General features: G+C 39.2%; 1 protein-coding gene across 1 annotated transcript in view; it reads left to right on the top strand.

The window, feature by feature from the left end:
* The window catches only part of LOC125463659 (protoheme IX farnesyltransferase, mitochondrial), a 146,719-nt gene that overhangs the window by 34,031 nt on the left and 89,789 nt on the right, over positions 1–22,899 (top strand). Inside the window, exons 3-4 of the mRNA XM_048555210.1 lie at positions 2,831–3,140; positions 17,530–17,654. Coding sequence (XP_048411167.1) covers positions 2,831–3,140; positions 17,530–17,654 — 435 coding nt within the window. The remainder of the gene's footprint in view (positions 1–2,830; positions 3,141–17,529; positions 17,655–22,899) is intronic.

Raw genomic sequence — 22,899 nt, 5'->3', positions numbered from 1 at the left:
CTATAGATCCGAGAGTCTAACTTTGATTGTGGGTAAATTGTTGGAGGTGATTATAAAAGATGCAATTTATGGACATGTAGAGAGGCAAAAATTGATTAGGGATAGTCAGCATGGTTTTGTGTGAGGAAAATCATGTCTCACAAACTTGCTTGAGTTTTTGAGGAAGTTACGAAAAGGATTGATGATGGCAGAGGAGTAGATGTTGTTTATTTTGATTTTACTGAAGTCTTTGACAAGGTTGCGCGTGCTAGACTAATTAGTAAAGTTAGGTCACATGGGATTCAGGGTGAGCTTGCCAATTGGATACATAACTGGCTTAATGACAGGAGGCAGAGTAATGGTGGAAGGCTGCTTTTTGGATTGGAGGCCTGTGGCTAGTGGCATTCCACAGGAATCAGTTCTGGGTCCTCTTGTTTGTCATTTATATAAATGATTTCCATGAGAATGTAGAAGGCATGGTTAATAAGTTTGCAGACAACACCAAAATTGGTGGCATGGTAGACAGCAAAGAAGGTATTCTAAGATTGCGGAGGGAACTTGGTCAATGGGCTGAAAAATGGCAGATGGAGTTCAATCTGGATAAATGTGAGCTATTGAATTTTGGTACAACAAACAAACGTAGGGCTTATACAGTTAATGGTAGGGTCTTGTAGTGCTGTAGAAAAGACGGACCTAGGAGTGCAGGTACATAATTCTTTGAAGTTTGTGTCACACATATACAGGATGGTTAGAAAGGCTTTTGACATGCTTTCTTCATTGCTCAGTCCTTTGAGTATAGGATTTAGGAAGTCATGTCGAAGTTGTACAGGTCATTGGTGAGGCCTCTTATGGAATACTGTGTCCTGTTCCAGTCACTCAGTTGTAGCACGGATATCATCAAGCTGGAGAGGGCAGAAGAGATTTACCAGGTTGTTGCTGAGTATAGGAGGTTTGAGTTATAAAGAAAACCTGGACAGGCTAGGACTTATTTCACTGGTGTCTAAGAGGTTGAAAGCCAACCTGAAGGAAGTTTATAAAATAATGACGGGTATTGATGGAGTTGATGCTAGTTGTCTTTTCCTTAGGATGATGAATTTCAAGACTGGGGGGCACATTTTTAAGGTGAGAGGAGAGCGATTTAAAGGAGACTTAAGAGGTAAATTTTACACACAAAAACTCACATGTGGAATGAACTTCCAGTGGCTGTGGGTATACTTAGAATGTTTAAAAGACATTTGGATGAATGCATGATTGGAAAGGTTTAGAGGGATTTGAGCCAGGATCTGGCAGGCAGGTCTAGTGTAGTTTGGAATTATGTTCAGCATGAACTCGTGGGGCCAAAGCGTCTATTTCCATGCTATGTGACTGTATGACTAATAATATTTGTGGCAATTAGGGAAAAATGTAGGTGCAGTGACAAGAGTTCTTTGAAGAAAATAATTATTGTGCTCCGATGGGACACGGTAGAGGGAGCTTTAATCTATACTTGCCGTATACTGTTGCCTGCCTTGAGATTTCTTTAAACTGGAGAAATTGCATTTCTTGTTGCTGATGTCACTTACTTTGGCCACTGGATCTAAAAACAAGCTATCTATTTTATCATACTTAATTTTAGATCCAGGCGACTCTTAAAGTAAATTTGGCAAAAAGAAACCTTATCCAAGTTTAGCCGCACCCAAAGTGGCTAGAACAGAAGTTCAAGCTGTGCTGTTTAATTACAGTATAAGATAGACTAAATGCTTTGTGAAATCTCTCACTGATGTTGGTAAAAACTAGTTTTTCAAACAATCCACTTTATTTTGACTTTCCCTTCTATTCCTTTTCCATTTTGTAACTCAATTATGCAATGAAAAACTCTTGATATTCTAACTATTTCTGATACAAGGAGTTTTAGATTTTGCAGGACATGCTACGTTCTCAGTGTGTAATTTTGGAATTCCTTTGCAATGTTGCAAGTCTCACCACAGTATGCAATTAATGGAATGACTTGACATTGCCACATCAACTGACTTTAAATTGTATTGATTGCAGCATTCAGGTTTGTATTTCTTGATTTGCAATACTTGAGATATGTATTCTAGCTTCATATTTATGGTAACTATAGAGCTGAAAATGCACTTTAATTGAGTGGATAGATGCTGCCTTTAAAAAAAACAAGAAGATTTTCCACCATACCTTATGTTAAGGTATTTTTTTGAAAAGCCTAGTAATTTTCTCCTTTTGTTTCACCAAATGCATAGGTTATCCTTTCTGTAATAGATTCACTATTAATGGGCAGCCAATAAAATTAGCCACTTTGAATATCTACACTTCTGTTTAGCTCTGGTTTCCTAGAAGATTCCACAAAGATTCAAGAAGACCATGACATACAGTACATGCAGCAATGTTGTTTAATAATATTAGACTGTGTTTCAAAAGTGAAATTTAGAAGTCGTCCATTGGATGTTCATGTTTTCTAATCAACCTTTTTAGTATGCTAATACACATCTCTGGAACAGGTGGGATTTGAACCCAAGCCACGTAATTCAGAGGTAGGGAAAATTATAATGTTGAAGGCAAGACCCAATTTGTTTCATGAGCATTTTAAATTTTCCGTTATTCATAAGTAAATTACTAAGAACAATCTAAACTCAGTGTCAGTAGGGATCATGTTGCAATCACTGAAAGCTAAATACCAGCTAGCAATTCAGATCGAATAGGATATGATTTCAATCTGAAAAGTAAACTAGCACTTAAAAGCGATCACTATAAATTTATTTCACGCATTCTTTTTCTCATATACAAGCATAAAAACACTCAAAGATGTTTGGGTGCTTAAACTAAGAGGCACTATCATTTCTTTCTTTTGTAGTATGTAACCAAAGTTGACAAAGGACTGTACCAACATGCAAAACCCAAAGCTGCACCATCAGCATCACCTTTTCCAGAGGAACAATCTATTGCCAGTGATGAAGCAGTCATCCGATCAGGACAACAAATTCCTGCTATTAAGTCATATCCATCCAGTCTTGAAGATGACAACATGATAGAGAAGACAGCAATGGCTGACGATAAAGACACTGCCCAAGGCATCAAGGAAGCAAAGCAGTGGAAAGAGATGAAAGTACAACTGTCAGATCTACCAGGGATCTATGCGAGACTGTCTAAAATAAAACTCACAGGTACTGTATAGCTTGTGCTTTTCTTGTCCCATTCTGTGAAGAACACTGTTAGAGTGAAACTGATTTCAGTCCCTTGAGACTGCATTTGTACTACCACTACTTCATTAGTGCAAAGTAGATTTGGACAGTTAGCAACACAAAACTGGTATTAGACTTACCAAGGGCAATAAAACAGAGATGAGAGATCTCTTTGTGCAGAACCAAAGCCTGCAGTGCAAACATTTCACCTGCTAGAATATAAGCAGTATTGATATTTTTAAATTTACAGCAGAGTTCAGTAAAGAGTGACTAATTTCTAGTCCAAATCTAGCCAGAAGCACAGATTACTGACCGCCTGCCTTTTTTCTTGTCAGCCCTTTTAAAAATAACACTTCAGTTTCCTGTGCAGCCTTGGAATCTAGCTGACCTGCGTGCTTACAAAATTTGTTTAGGTGAAATACAGTATTAACTGGCCACATGGAAAACTTCATAAAAGTTTAACAAATACTTCAAGCCAGTGCCAGTCTTTTGTCTGGCTGGGTAGAAAGGGAGCGGCAAAAATTGAAATTGAAACAAAGTAAAAGGAATCCCATTGTGGAAGCATGACAGTGTTTGGCAGGGATGGTGGGTTGATGATACATGTATTGACCATTCCACCTCCACCTGCCCATTCCCAAATCACAGTTGGTGAAGTGGGCATTATTCTGACTGAGGTGTAAATGAGAGGAGTTAACCACTTGACGCCAGCTTATCTTTACTATGGAGCAGTCGTTCAACATGTTTAATTTGGAGACATAAGGCCTAACAGGAATTAATCAAATATAAGTATTGGTAGCGCTATCTGATCTTGCATATTAGCTGTTGATATCTGTGTAACAAATAGCTAAATTCTACATTGGACTCACTGGTGATGTAGAATTTGAGAAACCAGAAGTGTGCCAAGGCCTGCAGGTATAACGGAGCAAAATAATATGTGTAGTGTGGTAAACTGCTAATCTTTTCTGACATGCTTATTTTATAGACCCTTCTTACATTCTCAATACATTTCAATGTATTTCACATTGATTGAATTACTTTAGATGTGTCGTCAATTGGCAGTGTAACATTAACACTTACTGAAACCGAACCCAAGGTAAATGTCCAGTAATGTTTTATTTTGTTGAAGGGGAGAAATTCTGCTCAGGGTCACGTCTTTGTATTGTGCCGTGGAAACTTCTATACCTAGCTACACAGCCAGACAAAGTCTTTATTTGAATACCTAATCTGAAATGTGGTGCCTGCAACATTATAGCACATTCAGTATCAAATCGAGTCTAGGTTATGTGGTTATATCTAGTACCATATTAGCTAAGAAACAGTGAATTTTGAATATATCCGGACCAGCTTCTGTTGTAAATATTAATTTTGCTTGATACCTGCAAGGCCCACGAAAATGCCTTGTGACCTATTCAGAAAATCTGTCCAAGAAGAACTCATTTATATCTGCTCTCTTTGTGCATAAGTTCTTGTCTTGTTGGAGCTTTGTGAATGCTTGTCTTTAATGGTCTTTTTTTTATGCAGAAGCTTCTCAACACCATGAAGTTAAAAAGGCCCATCTTAGAGCTGGGAACCTATAGGCTGCTGGTGCATTCAATTTAAAATAAAGTATGGAATTAAAGAGTCCACTGATGATTCCATGAATCTATTGATGATCAGAAAAACACGTCTGGTTCATTAATCTCCTTTAGGGGAGGAAACTGCCATCTTGGCTTAACCTACATGTGACTCCAGACCCACAGCAAAGTAGTTGACTCTTAACTGCCCTCTGAGCAATTAGGGATAGACAATAGTTGCTGGCTCAATCAGTGACACCCACGTGCCGTGAATGAATTTAAAAAAACCCTACAGACAGTAGCGTTAATCTGGCCTTATTGTATGCACCAGAGATGTGGACAATGTACAGCAGATGTCGCTGCAAAGTCCTGTAAATCCCATCAAGGGGTAGGTATCCAATGTCAATGTTCTCTCTCCCTCAGGCCAATATCCCCAGCACTGAGGTACTGATTCCTGCTTATCAGCCACATTTGACAGACCACATTGTCTACATGTCTGACACAAGACTTCCAAAACAAGTCCCCTACTCTGTGTTCTAACGTGGCAAGCAGTTACCAGGTTGACTCAAAATGTCTGAAGTATATCCTCAAAGCTTTCCTGAAAAAAAACAGTATCTGCACCAACTCTTGGGAATCCCTTGTCCTAGATCACTGAAACTAAAGAAGTTTCCAACAATCTTGAACATTTCTAACTGGTTCAGGTGGAAGCCAAGTATAAAGAAGGTCAGGGACGTGTGGAAATCTGAATATTCCCCCTACCTATCTCTTCAAATGTCAGCTGCCCCAAACATGGCATGGTGTTGCAGATTCAGAATTGAAGTGTTGTCAGCTGAAGAATTTGAACTCGAGTGGAATAAAGTCATCCACTGTGTTGAGGGACTGCCAAAGAAGAAGAATTATTACAGATTGAATATTTTGACCTTTGCTTAAATAGTGTAATGGAAAGAGAGGTGATGGCCCTGTGGTATTATTGCTGGACTGCTAATCCAGAAAGCCAGTTCCAAAGACCCGGGATAATAAAATGTGAGGCTGGATGAACACAGCAGGCCCAGCAGCATCTCAGGAGCACAAAAGCTGACGTTTCGGGCCTAGATCGAAGACCCGGGTTTGCATCCTGCCATAACAAATGGTGGAATTGGAATTCAATAAGAATCTGGAATTGAGAGCATAATGATGACCGTGAATCCATTTTCAATTGTTGGAAAAACTCATCTCATTCATGAATGTCCTTTGTGGAAGGAAGCTGCCATCCTTACCTGGTCTGGCCCATGTGAATCCAGATGCATAGCATTGAGGTTGACTCTTAAAGTGCCCTCTTGGCAATTAGGGATGGGCAATAAATGCTGGCCTAGTCAGTGATACTCACATCCCGTGAATTGAAAAAAATTTTGAAAGGTGCTGCCTGTATTATGGGTTAAACTGACTAAAATAAGTCAAATGAGTTTTTCCCTTGCCAACTTCTGTCTTTTGTGATCCACCCAGTTTCTAAAGAATACAATTTTGCTATCTATTTTGATTTGTGTTTTTATAACTTTCCTGGAGTGCATTTTTATTTTGGGGATTCTTTCTGTAAGAACAAGAACTAGTCTAGGCCATTAAATGTTGCATAGTATGCTTTTATGACTGCACTAGTCTTTCATTAAATGGTATTTATCATTAAAGGCTATGTTAAATTACAGAGAAGTCTAGCTACAATGTTGCCACTGTATTAAGAGTTTCGTGTTTTAGCATAACCATATGGGTAGAGATCAGAGAGTTGTGCTCACTCACCTCTCAATTTTAAAATACATGGTTGCTGCTGAAACAAAAATAAAATTATCTGTTGCCCTGACATTCTGGAAACATAAATATTGACGATGAAAAGGAACATGGTGTTGCATAAAATAAACTGCATCACCCCACACTGTTTTGTACGGGATAGCTCACAGTGTGTTATCAGTAAGTGTTAGGATGAAACGGTCTTCCCAGTGTTTCAGAGCTTTGCCAATCACCTTCTATGGTTCCAAATCTTTCCCGAGAACATGAGGCCTTGCTGATGCTGTTGGATTAACCTTTGTGTCTCTTATATAACCGGAAAACAAGGGTGTTCGGCAATATTGCTCACTGATTTAGCAAATGCACGCGTGAAATGAGTCTTTTTAAAAAACAAAATAGCTTGCATTTAGTATGCTTTTTTATGCTCAGAGTGCTCTGAAGAAATTCTCAAAGATTTCTTTATCAGTGTAGCTTTTGAAGGACTACTACTTCTCCCTTCTGTGATTTAAACATGCATTTTCTAACACAGACAATTTGTGCAGGAATTGCATGTATTTCCATGAATTCTTCAATGTAGTGTTCTCAGTCCAACCATCTTCAGCTGATTTCTCAATGACCTTCCCTCCAAGATAAGGCCAGAAATGGGGATGTTCACTGATGGTCATGCAACGTTCAGCACATTCAGTACTTGGACTCCTTGGGTATGGAAGCAATCTGAATCCACATGCAGCAATACCTGGACACCATTCACACCACATGATCATCTTAAACAAGAGAGAATCAAATTTGATGTTCAGGGACATTGTGATATATAATACCCCCACTATCAACATCCTGGTGATTACCATGATGAAAGTGAGACAGACCAGCCATATAAATACTGCATATGTAACTAGATCAGATGTTGAGAATTCTGCGATGAGTAACTCACCTCCTATCCCCAAAAGCCTGTCCAACATCTGTAAGGCTCCAGTCAAGATTGGGTTGGAAATTCTTCCCTGTGTTTAAAAGGCGACATATTTTTCTCTTTGGGGACTATAAACTAAAATAGAGACTGGACTGCTCTATCTGAAATACCAGGAGAATTTTGAAGCTTAAAAATCAATTGTATATTTTTTGAACTGCCTGATACAGTGTTGTTATTTGAAGCAGAAAGAGGGAGAATTCAAGTCTGAGCAGCAGCAAAAGTTTGTCATTAAGGAAATACTGCCTGACAGCTGCCCTCTAGTTGTACTGCTGAACATCAAAAAGTTGTAACACTGGGGGGAGTGGAGAGAAATTTATAGGGCCTGAAACTGGAAACAACAATCTCTTCCCATCTCTCTATGTGTGGAGGGGAAAAAATACAAAGCAGCACTGTGACACAGTTATTCACACTCCTGCCAAACAGTGCCAGGTACCTGGGTTCTGTTCCAGCCTTGGATGACTGTCTGTGTGGGGTCTGCATGTGTTTCTGCTGGGTGCTCTGGTTTCACCTGTAATACAAAGATGTGCAGGTTAACTGAATTGGCTGTTAAATTCCCAAGTTTCCATGGATATGAAGGCTAGGTGAATTAGCCATGGTAAATGCAGAGTTACAGGGATAGAGTGAGTGGTTGAGGAAGGGAGCAGCTTTGGGTAGATGCTAATCAGAGGGTTGGTGCAGACTCCATGGGCCGAATGGCCTTTATCTGCACTTAGAGGTTATATGATTCTGTGAAAAATGAAAAAGCTTAAAGAGAGAACTCAAACAAAAAATGACCAAATTTAGCAGGCCTGACAGCATCTGAAAAGAACAGAGAAGCAAACATTTAGTTTCTCCACCACCAATGCACAGTTAGGACAGTACATACTACCAATGAAGTGCCTTGCAATTTCTCAAAATTTTCTTGGACAGTACTATCTAAATTATTGACCCCTCTCACCGAGAAGAATAAGAGCTGTAGACTCTGTGTAATACCACCTGTAAATCTCCGTTCAAAGTTTAAGAGTTAACATTTTGGGTCTGGAGGCCCTTGCTCAGAAACAAGGAAGGGTCATTGGACCCAAAATGTTAACATTGATTTCTCTTCACAGATGCTGCCAAACCTACTGACCTTTACCAGCAACTTGTGTTTTTATTTCTGATTTACCGCCTCCGCAGTTCCATCAGTTTTTTTAAAAAAAGGCCAAAAGTCTACTTGCTTAATCATTGAATCAACAGTGTGTCTGCCGCCAGGCAGAAGTGTGTCATCACAAAAGACAGAAAATTTAACTTATGTTTGAAATAAGTGTGGATGTGTTTGTGTATTTCAGGGCCTTGAAGAAGTATAATTGTAAATAGAAATTATTTTCTCAGCTTTTAAAGTTGTGTCTGCGTGGTGTGAGTTGCTTTCATTTATATAACATCAGTCAGACACATTGATTACTTTGATAGTTTCAGTGAGCTTTTATACATTCCCTTGTGGCCGGTGGAATACCGGGGTTCAATTATTGGCACATTCCTCTCAATTAAGTTGGGTAAGTGCAGCTCCAATAACACAGAAGCAGCTTGACCAAATCCAGGACAAAGCATCCTGCTAGTTTGATACCCCATCCTCCACCTTCAAGATCTGCTCCCTTTAGCACCCACAGATAGTGGCGGCGGTGTGTGACATTTAGGAGATGCAGTCACTCACCAAGCCTGCTTTAACAGCACCTTCCAAACCCACAGCCTCTACCATCCAGCAAATGCATGGTAACATCATCGCCTAAAAGTTCCTCGCCAAGCCACACATCATCCTGACTTGGAATTATGGCACTGTTCTTCACTGTTGCTGGTTCTAAATCCTGGCCTCCCCTCCTAACAGCTCTGCGGGTGTACCTACGCACCAAGGACTGCAGATATTCAAGAAGGTAGTTCACCATCACCATCACCATCACCATCTCCCGGGCACTTAGAGATGAATAACAAATGTTGACCCAGTGAGCAATGTTCAAACTACATTTTTTTTGCCTTTGGCATTGCTTCACTTACATTGGCAGTATAAGACAAATCAAATTTTCAGTATGCTAAGAGGGAAAGATTTGTATTTATATATTATTCATGACCTCTGATGTCCCAAAGTAGTTTTAAAGCCAGTAAATTTAACTTTAGATGTTTTTACTGTTTTAATTACATAAATATGGCATCTGATTTACATACAGCAAGGTTCCACAAATAACACTGAAGTGCACGACAAAATAATCTGTTTTGTGATGTTAGTTTGGAGGTGGATATTGCCAAAATCAATAGCAGAAGAAGAGTGCCCCTGTTTTCACATTCACTGTTGGCAGCGTTTACATCTCCTTCGAGTACAGATGCAGCCTTGCTTTAATGTCTCATCCAGTAGCCCAGTGTAGGTTATTGTCTTGGAGAGAGGACAGAAGAGTAACCAGGTTAAGTTGTTGATTTTAATATGCTTTCAAACATTTTAAATTTCTATATTTGGACTCGTAAACAGTGAGGAAAATGATCTGTTTACAGGAGGATTTTTTTAAGGTTGAATCAATTTAAAATATTAAATAGTAGTCAGGAAGCATCCTGAATTAAAACTGTTTTGTTTTGGACAGTATTATTTGTCCAAGCACCCATTATTTTTCTTGCATTCGATTGTGTTTGCTTCAGCAATACATCTGAATGTAAGGAACATCTGTTTTCCTTCACAGGGATCCATCGAAAAAGTTCCACTTGCAAAGATTGTTATACTTTTTGAGTGCAATTAATTTGGTTATTTTATAATTTGATGTTTTTATTCATACCTGTAGTTTGAATCAAAGAATTCCGTGCAGTTCATTTCAGTGAAATGCAAAGGGATTGTTCTGTAAGTTTCACTTTTTATGTCACTCAAAGTATAAGGTGCTTCTGTTATTTTATCATTTATAATAATTAACTAAAAGGATCCATTCAAACAACTTAATCGCTATTAGAGATAGTAGGAACTGCAGATGCTGGAGAATCTGAGATAACAAGGTGTAGAACTGGATGAACACAGCAGGCCAAGCAGCATCGGAGGAGCAAGAAAGATGACGTTTTGGGCCTAGACCCTTCTTCAGAAATCCTTTCTAACAATGACAAGGTGTACAGCTGGATGAACACAGCATGCCAAACAGCAGTAGAGGAGCAGGAAACCTGCCGTTTCAGGCCTGCACCCTTCTTCAGAAATCCTTTCTGAAGAAGGGTGCAGGCCTGAAACGGCAGCTTTCCTGCTCCTCTACTGCTGCTTGGCATGCTGTGTTCATCCAGCTGTACACCTTGTCATTGTTAATTACTATTAGAACTGTGTTTATGGGGTGAAATACATCTTTCAAGGTCAGTGGTGGCAACTAAACAACTGACTTGTTCTCCACTTGCCTGTTATACAGATGAGTTTTGTAGGCAAAATTATTGTAACAAATGAACAAATCTAAGTTTGACATTTCATGAATTACTCTTCTGTTACTGGCCATGTCAATTACAGCATAGCAACTAATTTCCCCATGTTCAAGGACTGTTCATGGAAAAGGCCAGTTTCATGAAGTGACTTTTTGTTTATTGAGTCATTTTTATTCATTTGTTTCAAAACTAGTAAATTAATCAGCATCTTCTGTCCTTTATTTAACGGATAATTTCATTGTTTGTGTTTCTCAACCAGCCCATAAGTAACGCAGAGGGAAAATGCCTTAGCTCTTAACTTAGTCTGTACAATTTGAAGGCGCCTTCTCCTGCTCTTTTCTACAGAATGTAACAGCAGAACGTCAATGGATGAGGTTAGCAAACTTCGAGTTAGTGACTTCAGCTAAATGCACCAGAAACTGATATTAAATCATTGATAATGGAAACACTGAGACCCGGAATAAGTGCTGCTGAAGTTGTTACCCGAAAGTTGTATGTGGGAACACATGCTCATAACGCAAGGTTTAGTGATTGTACTGTGACTGACAAAACATAGAACTGTACAACACAGGAACGGGCCCTTTGGCCAGCAATATTGAGCTGAACATGATGCCAAATGAAACTTAATCCCTCTGTCTACCATTGGTCCATATCCCTCTGTTCCTTGATTATTCATGGGCTTATCTAAAAGTCTCTTAAATATTATATCTGCCTCCATCATGACTCCTGGCAGTATGTTCCAGACTCCTGCCACACTCTGTATTAAAAAAAAGCGTGCCCCACACTTCTCCCTTGAACTTTCTCTCTAACGTTAAATGCATTCCCCCTCGCATGAGACATTTTCAACTCTGGGAAAAAGATTCTGACTCACTTCTATCTATGCATGTCATAATTTCATAGACTTCTGTCAAGTTCCTCCCCTCAGCCTTTATAACTGCAGGCCCTTCTTTTGTTTTGTCACTGCTCTGTTATCAGCATGTATCGATTTAGCTGGTTGAACTCCATTGCAAACCCAGGGCTTCCCTACCACAATCCACTCTTATTAGAAAAAATGGATTTTAGTGGAACACATTACATGCCAAAAGAACTTCAGTGCCTGTGTCAATGCTATTTCAACAGTTAAAAAGAATACATGTAATAATAAAATAATGCATGTATTACAAACCTGGAAACTAATAAGTAATCTTTACTTAAATTCATGGTATTAGATGATATCTACTTTTAAAGAATTAGCTGCTATCTTATTTGATTAACTTGGTAGTAAATACATGCCAAGTGAATTTTTGTATGTAAACAATATTGAATTGCGACTGCTGAAAGAAATTTAATAATTCATTTAGTGATTAATCTGTACTATAACAAGATATTTGAAAACTAGAAATTTGTTTCTATCTGGTATTAGCAAAAGTCCAAGGGAGGAAATGAGCCAGTTATTTCAAGAAAATTTAATTTCGGCAAGCTGGCACTCAATAACAATTAACATGCTGAGATATATAATGGGTCAAATTAGTTTAGTTATTGTCATTCCCCAAAAGGGATTTTGTAAGATTGAGAAAAGAATTTGCAGGGTGATTCTTTGTTTGTTCTTAATTAATTCCCACTGCCTTCTACCGGCTTCTAGTATGTCCTCTAGTATATTGATAGTGACAGACATAACACTAAAATCTAGTCAAAAAAAGTGAATGAGAAAGGCAGTTTTTAATAGTCTGAATTTTGCAGCCAGTAGTAAAGGAATGCTGCTAACTATCAACTGTGCACAAAGGTTTACTGGGCTGTAGCAAACAGACTTGCTTTGACCTGGTGTCTGATCCTGCACAGTCCCCTCCACTGGACTTTGGCAAGTGGGAAAAGAAACGCATCGAGGAGACAATGAATCAAGTTGAAAAATCCATGCTTGCAGCACTTGAACAATAAAGTATAAAACAGAAAATAAACATTAGATTCAAATGATGTATGGAAAGCAAAGTAAAATACAAAAGAGGCAAAACAACCAAAACGAAAGTCTTTTATTTAAGCACCAAGTACTAATTTCCTTCTAAGGTTCACCATATGCAAAATTACTTCTGCAAAACCAGAGATGCTGTTCAGTAATTATTACTTCTCATGCTGTCAAGACTCACTCAGTCCCAAATTCACAGTTCTAACTTTTTCAGCTATCTGAAATTCAGAGCGAGTGAACAAGTGCAGTAATTTTATGCAATTGCATTCATTTCACTTGGACAAACAGGGTATCTTAAACAGCAGCTTCAGTACTTGCATGATTCAGCAGCATATATGAATGCCAGAAAGTGCTGTCTGATGTCTACTGTTTTAACGTGATCACTGTTAATTTCATTGATTATAAAATGTATTGCAATATGTTTAAAATTGCCAGAATCAATAAATGTCACTTGTATTGCTATAAATGCTGTCCAAAGCTACACCGTTGTATATTAAAATATGAAAGTTTGACTGTGTAATGTCATCTCAGCAGCATTCTTTTATTTATCCATAAATGCAATCAGTTATTTTGACCCAGTTGTAGAAACTTGCACAGGTTTGAGAAGAATTGCACGTACATTGTAATGTACAAGATGACGGTGGGATCAATTTCAGAAGCCTGAAAAGTCCTGTTTCTTTTTATACAAACATACACCATTTGGCATTCCAAAGTATCTGATGGAAGACTGCCTAGTTAGTGCACTTTTTCTCCCAAATGCTTTATACCAACTTGCTACAACATATTGTCTTTTTAAAAAAATGTTCTAAACAGAAGTTATTTGTTGTATTATGGTATTTATCAACTAAAATAATATTCAGAGGGATTAATTAATAGAAGCAACATTCTGGATCTGGTGTGGTTATCAGCTGTTAGAGCCAAAACCTGCACAACCATCACCAGACAGGCTTGTTCCCTCCCAGCGGTGGAATCCTTAAGTTGTTAAGGTCATTCAACCTCTTGTCTTCAGGGAAATGTCCTCCCAAGGCAGATTTCAGGATACTCATTGATGCAGAGTAGCGAAGCAGAGGCTGATAGCCAAGTCTGGTACCCATGAGGATGGCCTTAACCAGGATCTTGGGTTGATGTCACAGCACAGGTGACCCCATCGCACTGTACGCTTACTCGCAGTCACTCACTCACATACGCACGCACGCACACTCTCTCGCACGCACACGCACACTCTCTCGCACGCACACGCACACTCGCAGGCACGCATGCACCCACGCTCTCTCTCGCACGCACGCTCTCTCTCGCACGCACGCACGCACGCACACACACACGCACGCACACAGTTTCCCCCTCTATTACTGTGACTTGCGCACACACACATTGCTCCCCCTCTCTTCTACACACTCGCTCTCTCCCTACCCCCCTTCACTTGCTACCGCCCTCACACTTGCTCTGGCCTCTCTTCACCCCCCCCCCACCCACACTCGCTCTCTCCCCCCACACTCGCTCTCTCCCTCCCCCCTACCACACTCGTTCTCCCTCCCCCCCCACCACACTCGCTCTCTGTTGCTCCCCCCCACCACACTCGCTCTCTGTCGCTCCCCCCCACCACACTCGCTCTCTGTCGCTCTCCCCCACCACACTCACGCTCTCTCCCTCCCCCCCCACCACACTCGCGCGCTCTCTCCCTCTGCTCCCACCACACTCGCGCGGCGCTCTTTCTCTCTCTCTCTCTCTCTCTCTCTCTCTCTCCCTCCCTCCCTCCCTCCCTCCCTCTCTCTCTCTCTCTCTCCCCCTCCCCCTCCCACTTCCCCTTTATCACACTGCCTCCCTCCTCCCTGTCTCGCACACACTCTCTCTCTTCTCCTCCCTTTTTCTCTCACACAGACTCTCCCCACACATCTATGGAATATATTTGTAGATACATTCTATTTTGTTCAAAAAGTACACAATTTATAGACAGTTAGTCAATGTGGCGTTTTACAAATGCCTGCTTTAGAAGTAAAACCAATCTGACTCCAAACCAAAGTACGAACAGATTCTAAATAAGGCCTCACACCTCTCATGCATTGTCTGACCGAAAGTGTCACCTCTTCTTTTCACTGATAAAACCTTTAGTTCTCACAGGACAGTGACTTGAAAGGAATCCAGGCATTTACATATGTATATTAATCAATTAAAACCTTCTAACTGATTAAAGATTTAACAGCATCTTAGGTTTGTCTGGTATATCATCATCAGCAGTGTGATCCATTGATCTTTGACTTATAAATTCTGTCTGATACTACACCTATTTCACTAACACCTGAAGAAGCTTGTGTTTTCAAATAACCTGGTGTTGTGTGATTTTTGAACTAATTCGGTACTTTGATTGCTTTCTGCTGATAGAGCTGGTACAAGATGAGCTGCTGACAGATAAGCTTTAACAAAACAATGACAAAACAGACTGGAACAAGAGTTTATCTAAAACCAGAATGATTCCTAGCAAGCTGGTAGTAATGTGCAGATAGACAGCTTTTGTTTGTCTCAGTCTTGGCTTACTGGCTGAGCCTATCTTTGACCCTGAGAGGGAGAGACACTCTGGATTGAAGAGAAAACGGCAAGATGGCAGGCTGGGAAAAAGAAAGATCTTTTTGAGAGATTTTTCAAAGGAAGAGCATTATATTGTTGTGGAATTTTCTTCCTGGATTTGATTGTTGTTGGAACTTGACAAACCTGTATTATAAAAACTATGCGTTTACTGTCTCTCAGTCACTCAGTAACATCATGAGAGATGAACTGTTTAAATCTGAAATTACACTCTGAATGACCTCAGCAAGTTAGCATTAGTCACATTTTGTGGTTTCTAACAAACATAGTTACACAATATATGTAATTCTAAAACAGAATGCTAGGATTATAAATCTTGTCATATATTAATGTAATGTATATTTTAAAAAAGTTTTTAAGTAATTTAAAGCAAATTGAATGAAGACACCTTCTTGAACCAGGTAACTCTCAATGGATCTCTGAGCAATATCCCCACTGTCATTTTATGTGAGCTCTTACATCGGATGTACCATATTAAGGGACTTGTTCAAAGCAAAAGAAGATATGATAAAACTTTGATCAATGAATTTAGCCAATGAGGTGTTAAGTTTTACTTTGCTGTAATGTTGATTGTTCTCTCCTACTCTTCCCAGAATTACATTGCCTTTTAATTACTCTGATCCATTCTTCTTGAGCATTTTGCATCTGTTTCATGCATAAAAGGGAGAACCTTTAATTTAAATGAGGGAATTTGACTACTGAAAGATAGAAAGGCCATTGATTTTTGCAACAAGCCTGTTGGCAAGGAAAATTGCTTTGAATTATTACATCTGAACACCTTGAATAGCGGACTACAAAAATAATACAGTTAGAAGTAAAATCTATTGAGCTTCCTCAACCTTAATCATGGAATTTAATCAAAGCCAATGTCTGTTGCTAATTATAATAGTTTTCAAACATATAATCATTTCTGAAGTTTATTAAATTGGTCTATAGGAAGCCTTAAATCACCTTTATTTTTAAAATTCATTTTGTTAGTTCAGCATAGATGCTTTGGAGTGTTTGCTGGAAAATTGTCAGCATTATTTGTGATTTTCTGGTTGAGCTTTTGGAGGTAACTATCAATCTTCACAATTAGATGCTTTCACCCTCAAATGTGCCAAGCGTACATGTAAAGAGAGCATCTCTCTATTTAACATAACAAAGTGTGGAGCTGGATGAACGTAGCAGGCCAAGCAGCATCTTAGGAGCACAAAAGCTGAGATCCCCTGAGGTTTGTCCGGAGGGAGGGTGGTAACTTCTTCAGGTTAGGCATCCCTGGAGGAGGCTTCGCAGTGAGGTTAAAATCGTATCAGAGATAATGGGAACTGCAGATGCCGGACAATCCGAGATAACAATGTGTGGAGCTGGATGAACAGAGCAGCCCACATCTTAGGAGCACAAAAACTGACGTTTCGGGCCTAGACCCCCCTTCAGAAAAGGGGCAAGGGGGAGAGGATTCTGAAATCCACACTTTGTTGTCTCGGATTCTCCTGGATCTGCAGTTCCCATTATCTCTGATACAATTTTAACCTCACTGCGAAGCCTCTTCCAGGGATGTCTAATCTGAAGAAGTTACCCTCCTCCCTCCAGACCAACCTCGGGACCTCTCTCCCACTGCAACTCTCTTGTAATCTATCCCCGCCCCTCTAACTTGTCTGTCTCCTCTCCACCTACCTTCTCCTCTATCCATCTTCTATCCCCCTCCCCCTGTCTCCCTATTTATTTCAGAACTGTCTCCCCATCCCCCTTTTCTGATGAAGGGCCTAGGCCCAAAACGTCAGCTTTTGTGCTTCTAAGATGCTGTTTGGCTTCTGTGTTCGTCTAGCTCCAAACTTCTCCAGCATCTGCAGTTCCCTGCATCTATCTATTTATCAGTTTTATAAATACATTAAAATATAATTTAAACAAACGATTCATCATTGCTTTGCTCAGATTGTAACTTCTCCACTTGTGGAATCTTTTTGATAGGAATAACTCTCTGCCATGGCTCAAAATCCAACCTCATACTGCATCTGGAAAGGGCGTTGAAGATGTACAAGTCAGGTTAAGATGACATAGTCACGGAATAAGGCATAAAGAATGTTGATTTTTATTTCCCAGCCATTTTTAAAGTCAAAACCTTCTTAAGTTAAGATCAGAAAAGCCCTCAAAACTAGCTTCTTTTTGAAATTATAAATGATTTCCTCTCTTCCTGTTTCTCGTTTCTTTCAGCTTTAGTTGCAATAACTGCATCTGCTGGATTTGCAATGGCACCTGTACCCTTTGACCTTGGCTGTTTCCTTCTCGCCACTTTTGGAACAGGCCTTGCTTCCTGTGCTGCCAACTCCATTAACCAGGTGAGTTATTCATTTTAACACAAACCAGGCCAAAAGCTGAGCACGTTAGTACAGGATGTGACTTTCACCACCTTTTTGGGGTAGGAAACATTTTACAGTATCATGTCTATTAAAAACGCTTGCAAATTGGCAATCCCAACTAGTAAAACAAAATCTTCCATGCTTTTTCATTGGAGTAATGATGATCTTATAGTCTTGCTGTTGACATGAAAGTGGCAAGGAAAACTATTAAAAACTTAAAAATTTGCCAGAACTTAAATACGCAAATGTGTATGTACTTCAGGTAGTGTAATAAACTGTAAGGTTTTTATTTTAAATTGATTTACAGACACATGCACTGAGTCATTTCAAGAAAAAAACATTGTCCTTGGGATAATGTTCACGTGAAAAATGTCCTTAAGTCTGACCTTACGGTGTAACCATATGTGCATTTTGATAGTGTTTCATCACTGTTCACAACTGGTGCGTTTATGTCTGCTGAAAGCCCATAGCCTTGATCACTGAGGCCAAATTATATTCATACTTATTTCTGATCTTCAGGCAATCAATCTTTAAGAAGAATATTGGCTTGAAAGGAGAACTTGTGTTTATAGAGCATCTCCATGTTCTTAATAATTCTTAAATCACTGGTGATGTACTTTTGAAACCAGTCACTGTTATATAGTTCAATGCAACAGGCAGTTGGCTATCTGCAAAATCTTAACAGTAACAAAGATGATAAATAGCCTGTTGTTGATTTTGATATAAAAAAAGAAATACACTTCGCAATAGAATATTTAGCATGCTCTGTTTTTCATTACAATCATGGTTGACCTGCTATATTGGTCCATTTTTCCAGCATTTCCCCATATGTTCGATTCCCTGAGAGATCAAAAATCCAGGTAACAAAACGAGATTTGCTGATTCTCTTTCAGTAATGCTGTGGAATATCTTGCTTCAACCTGAATAGGCAGTCAGGATCTTTGCAAAACAACCCATTTGAAAGATGGCCATCAAATAATATCTAATACCTTCAGTACTGCACTGTAATCAGTCTGGAGAATTTTATTCAAGCCTTGATGTGTGTGGGTCCTCTCTTTTTTTGATTCATTCACGAGATGAGGGCATCGCTGGCAAGGCAGCATTTATTGCCCGTCTCTAATTGCCCAGAGGGCAGTTAAGAGTCAACCATATTGCTATGGGTCTGGAGTCTCATGTAAGCCAGACCAGGTAGGGATGGCAGTTTCCTTCACTAAAAGACATTAGTGAACCAGATGGACTTTTCCAACAATCGACAATGGATTCACTGTTATCATTAGACTCTTCATTTCCGATATTTATTTAATTCAAATTCCACCATCTGTCATGGCGGAATTTGAACGTGGGTCCCCAAAATGTTATCTAGGTCTCTGGATTGATGGCCCGGTGACCATACCGCTAGGCCATTGCCGCCTCAGAGGATTCAAGAGATTTACCAGAGAAGCTTCAGGGACAGTGGATATTAATTGGTTGTTTGAAGAAGCTTGGATGGATTTCCTTGAAGCAAAGGAAGTTAAGGAGGGATTTGTTAGAGATGTACAAGCTTATGACAGGTTTTGATAATGTAGCTGATGGAAAACTATTCCCATCAATTAATGGTACAGTGACTAATGGGCACTGTTTAAGTTCTTTGGCAAGAAGCACCGGAAATTTGAGGAAGAATTTTTTTCGGCAGTGATTTGGAACTTACTGCCCGTGTTGATGAAGTAAGTGGAAACAATCAATTATTTCAAAAAAATGTATGAACACTTGAGGAAAATAGGCTTATTGGGTTACAGGGGTCAAGTAGGACAGTGGCATTGACTGCATTGCTCTGTGGATGGGCCAAATGGCTCCCTTTGCCTTAGGCAAAGCAGGGTTAAGAAATGGCACTGTGGTAATGTCACTGGACAAGTAATCAAGAGCACCGCTCTTAAGTTCTGCGGACATGGATTGAACACTCACTATGGAAGATGGTGAAATTCGAATTTAATAAAAATCAATGTGAAAAGCCAGCCTCATGGCAGTTGTAACCATGATCGATTGTTGTAAAAAGCCAACTGGTTCACTCACAATCTTTAGGAATGAAATCCTTACCTGGTCTGGCAAGTGACTTCAGAGCCGTAGCAATTTGGCTGATTCTTAACTGCTGCCTGAGAAATTAGAGATGGGCAACAAATGTTAGCTTAACCAGCCACATCCACATCCCATGAACAAATTTTTAAAGCACTGACTCTAAAGTTAGACTTGAATAAAGGCAGAATGATGCTAACTGAATCCACTTGCTTGTTAGAAGTTTTGGATCTGCACGGGATAACCTGGGTTTGCTATTAGTCACTCCCATAAGTACTCCAAATGACATGTTATTATTGGAGCTGATTCGCACTGCCCACTTGAGTATAAACCTGAAGGAGTGACAATCAAACCTTGTGTGACCTGAACTGATATATGCCTGTTCTTTGTATGTATATATTTTTAGTCTCTCAGAAAGGACTCTGTAAAAAGACTTGGTGACACAGATTGGCTAAGTATCTTGATTTCACAGGTAAATACACAGAGTAACACTGAGAAAATCGAGCACACCTAATTTATTCAATGCTGCTTATTTTGTAAAAGTAGAAAATATGCATTAGTGTATCAGCATAATGATTCAAACAAATCAACCTATGAATAAACCTCAGTCTTTCAAACTTTTTAGTCTGTGGAAAGCCAAAGAACTTTCTCTTTTTAATAAAAATCTCGAGGATTGCTGAGAATGTCTCTGTGTTTTATCAAGATGTCATTGGAGCTGGATTGAAAGGTCTATCAGATTCCTTGCTGTATAATTGGAATCATTAAGTTTGCCACTTATTTACTTGTGTAATTATTTGTTAAGGACCAGGAGTAAACCATTCAATTCCTCAAGCCTACTCCTTCATTTAGTAGTAACATAGGTGATCTGATTGTAACCTCAAATCTGCATTCCTGCCTACCCTGATGAGCTTTCACACTGTTGCCTAACATGAAAAATCCAACTCTCCCTTCAAAGTATTTAAGGATACTGCTTCATGCCATCTTTCAGATTTCCAAAGACTCATAAACCTTTGAGACAGGATTTTGTCTCATCTTTCTTTTAAATGTGTGCCCCAACTTCATTTTAAAACAGTGGGCACTAGTTCTAGACTGTCTCTTATGGGACAGTGTTGAGACTTCTCAGGATCCTTTTATGTTTCATTAACTCACCTTTTACTCTTCTAAACTCCAATGGATACAAGCCTAGCCTGTCCAACCTTTCCTCATAAATTAAACCTCTGCCCGCATTTCAGGTAAACTTTTTCTGAACTGTCTCTAATACATTTACATCCTTCCTTAAATGAGGTGACAATACTATGCACAGATGTGATTTTACAGTTGCCCTGTAAAACTGAAGCATAACCACTTGACTTTTGTATTCAATTCCTCTTGTAATAAATGATGCTCTATTACCTCTCCTAATTATTTGTGTTACCTTTAATAATTCATACATGAGGGCACCAATATCCCTATAGAGCTCTGCAATTTGTCACTGTTTAAATAGAATGCTTTTTGATTCTTTCTTCTGAAATGGATAGTTTCATATTTTCCCATATTATACTCCATTTGCCACGTTTTTGCTGACTTCCTTCACCAAACTATATCTTTTTATACGTTTTCTTTGTCTTTTTCATAACTCAGTTTCCTACATACCTGTGGCATGAACAAATTGGCCACCATTCCTTCATCCAAGTCATTAGTACAATTTGCAAACATTTGAGGCCCTTGCCCCAATCCCTGTTGCACATACATTATGTCTTGTCAGCCTGAAACAGATCCATTTATTGCCTGTTCTCTGCTTCTAGTGCGCTTGCCGATCTTCTGTCCGTGCAAATATTCACCCTTACACCACAGAATTTTATTTTGCACAATGACATTATGTGGCATCTTCGTAAATGCCTTCTTGAAATCTAAGTTCAGTGTGTCCACTGGTTCCCTTTTATTCACAGCATGTTACCTCTTTCAAGAATGCCAATAGATTTGTCAAATGTGATTTTCCTTCCACCGAATCATATTAACCCTGCCTACTTGCCTTGAATTTATCCAGTTTCCCCTGCTATAACTTTTTTAATAATAGTTTCTAACATTTTTTCCTGTGACATGTAAAGCAAACTTCCCTAAAATTGCCTGTTTTCTGAATAAAGGAGTTATATTTGCGATTTACCAATATAGTCAGACCATCATCAAATTGGAAAATTAAAACCAATGCATTAATTATCTTAATTACCAGTTCATTTAAGATCCTAGGATGAAGGCTATCAGGGCCTAGAAAGTTGGCAGTTTGCAGCTCCAACAATTTCCTTAGTACTACTACATTATGATTTTGCTGAGTGCCTCCCTTCCTTCTATTTTCTGCTTTGTTATTGCTTCTGGTATGTATGTTACTTGTATCCCCTACAGTGAAGACTGATGCAAGATGCCTGCTGATTTGTCTGCCATTTTACTACTATTTTTCATTATTAATTCTCCAACGTCAGCTTCTTTTGGATCAACACTGATTTTGTTGACTCCTCTTTTAAAATTTAAAGAAATCCTTTCTATCTGTTTTTATGTTTCTCGCAAGCTTTTCTCCTACTCTAATTCTCCCACTTTATTAGTTTTTTTGGCCCTTTTTAAAAATTCTTTTCATTATTACGACCTGCCACCAGCCTTTGCATAATTACAGATTTTTTCCTTTTCTTCATTACTTGTAACCTTTCTGTTTAACCACTAATGGTGGGTCCATCCCTTGGCTTTTTTCCTACCCATTGGAAAGCCTCTATTTTGTCCAAACAGAAATATCCCCTTAAATGCATTGTTATCAAGGACTGTTAGGAAGGAACAGTAAGCATTGAATCTGTCAAAGTCTTACTAATCATTTCCCAAGTTATACCTTTTTCTATGATCTTGGATCAATTGTTTGGTTTACTACATCTTGCCAAATGTGTTGCCTTGCCCCACTATTTACATTAAAATCCCAGCTACTTCCCTAGTTTTGCAGCTGACGACAACACCTGCCCTAGAGTGATTCAGATATACACCATCCCATTGGTACAGATCTAATTTTCCCTGGTACTGGTGTCAGTGCTGTACAAAACAGAGCTCTCGTTTTTCCGCTCCAGTCATTCAGGCAGCTCCCTAATCTGATTTACCCTATACAATTCGCAAATGGTTGAAGTCATAAAGCAACAACATGACCTTTTGAGGTTCAACTTTT

This window comes from Stegostoma tigrinum, chromosome 22 (genome assembly GCF_030684315.1).
Source record: "Stegostoma tigrinum isolate sSteTig4 chromosome 22, sSteTig4.hap1, whole genome shotgun sequence".
NCBI classification, from domain to species: Eukaryota; Metazoa; Chordata; class Chondrichthyes; order Orectolobiformes; family Stegostomatidae; genus Stegostoma; species Stegostoma tigrinum.
Note: the sequence above shows the minus strand (reverse complement) of the source record. Positions and strands in the feature narration are given on the sequence as shown.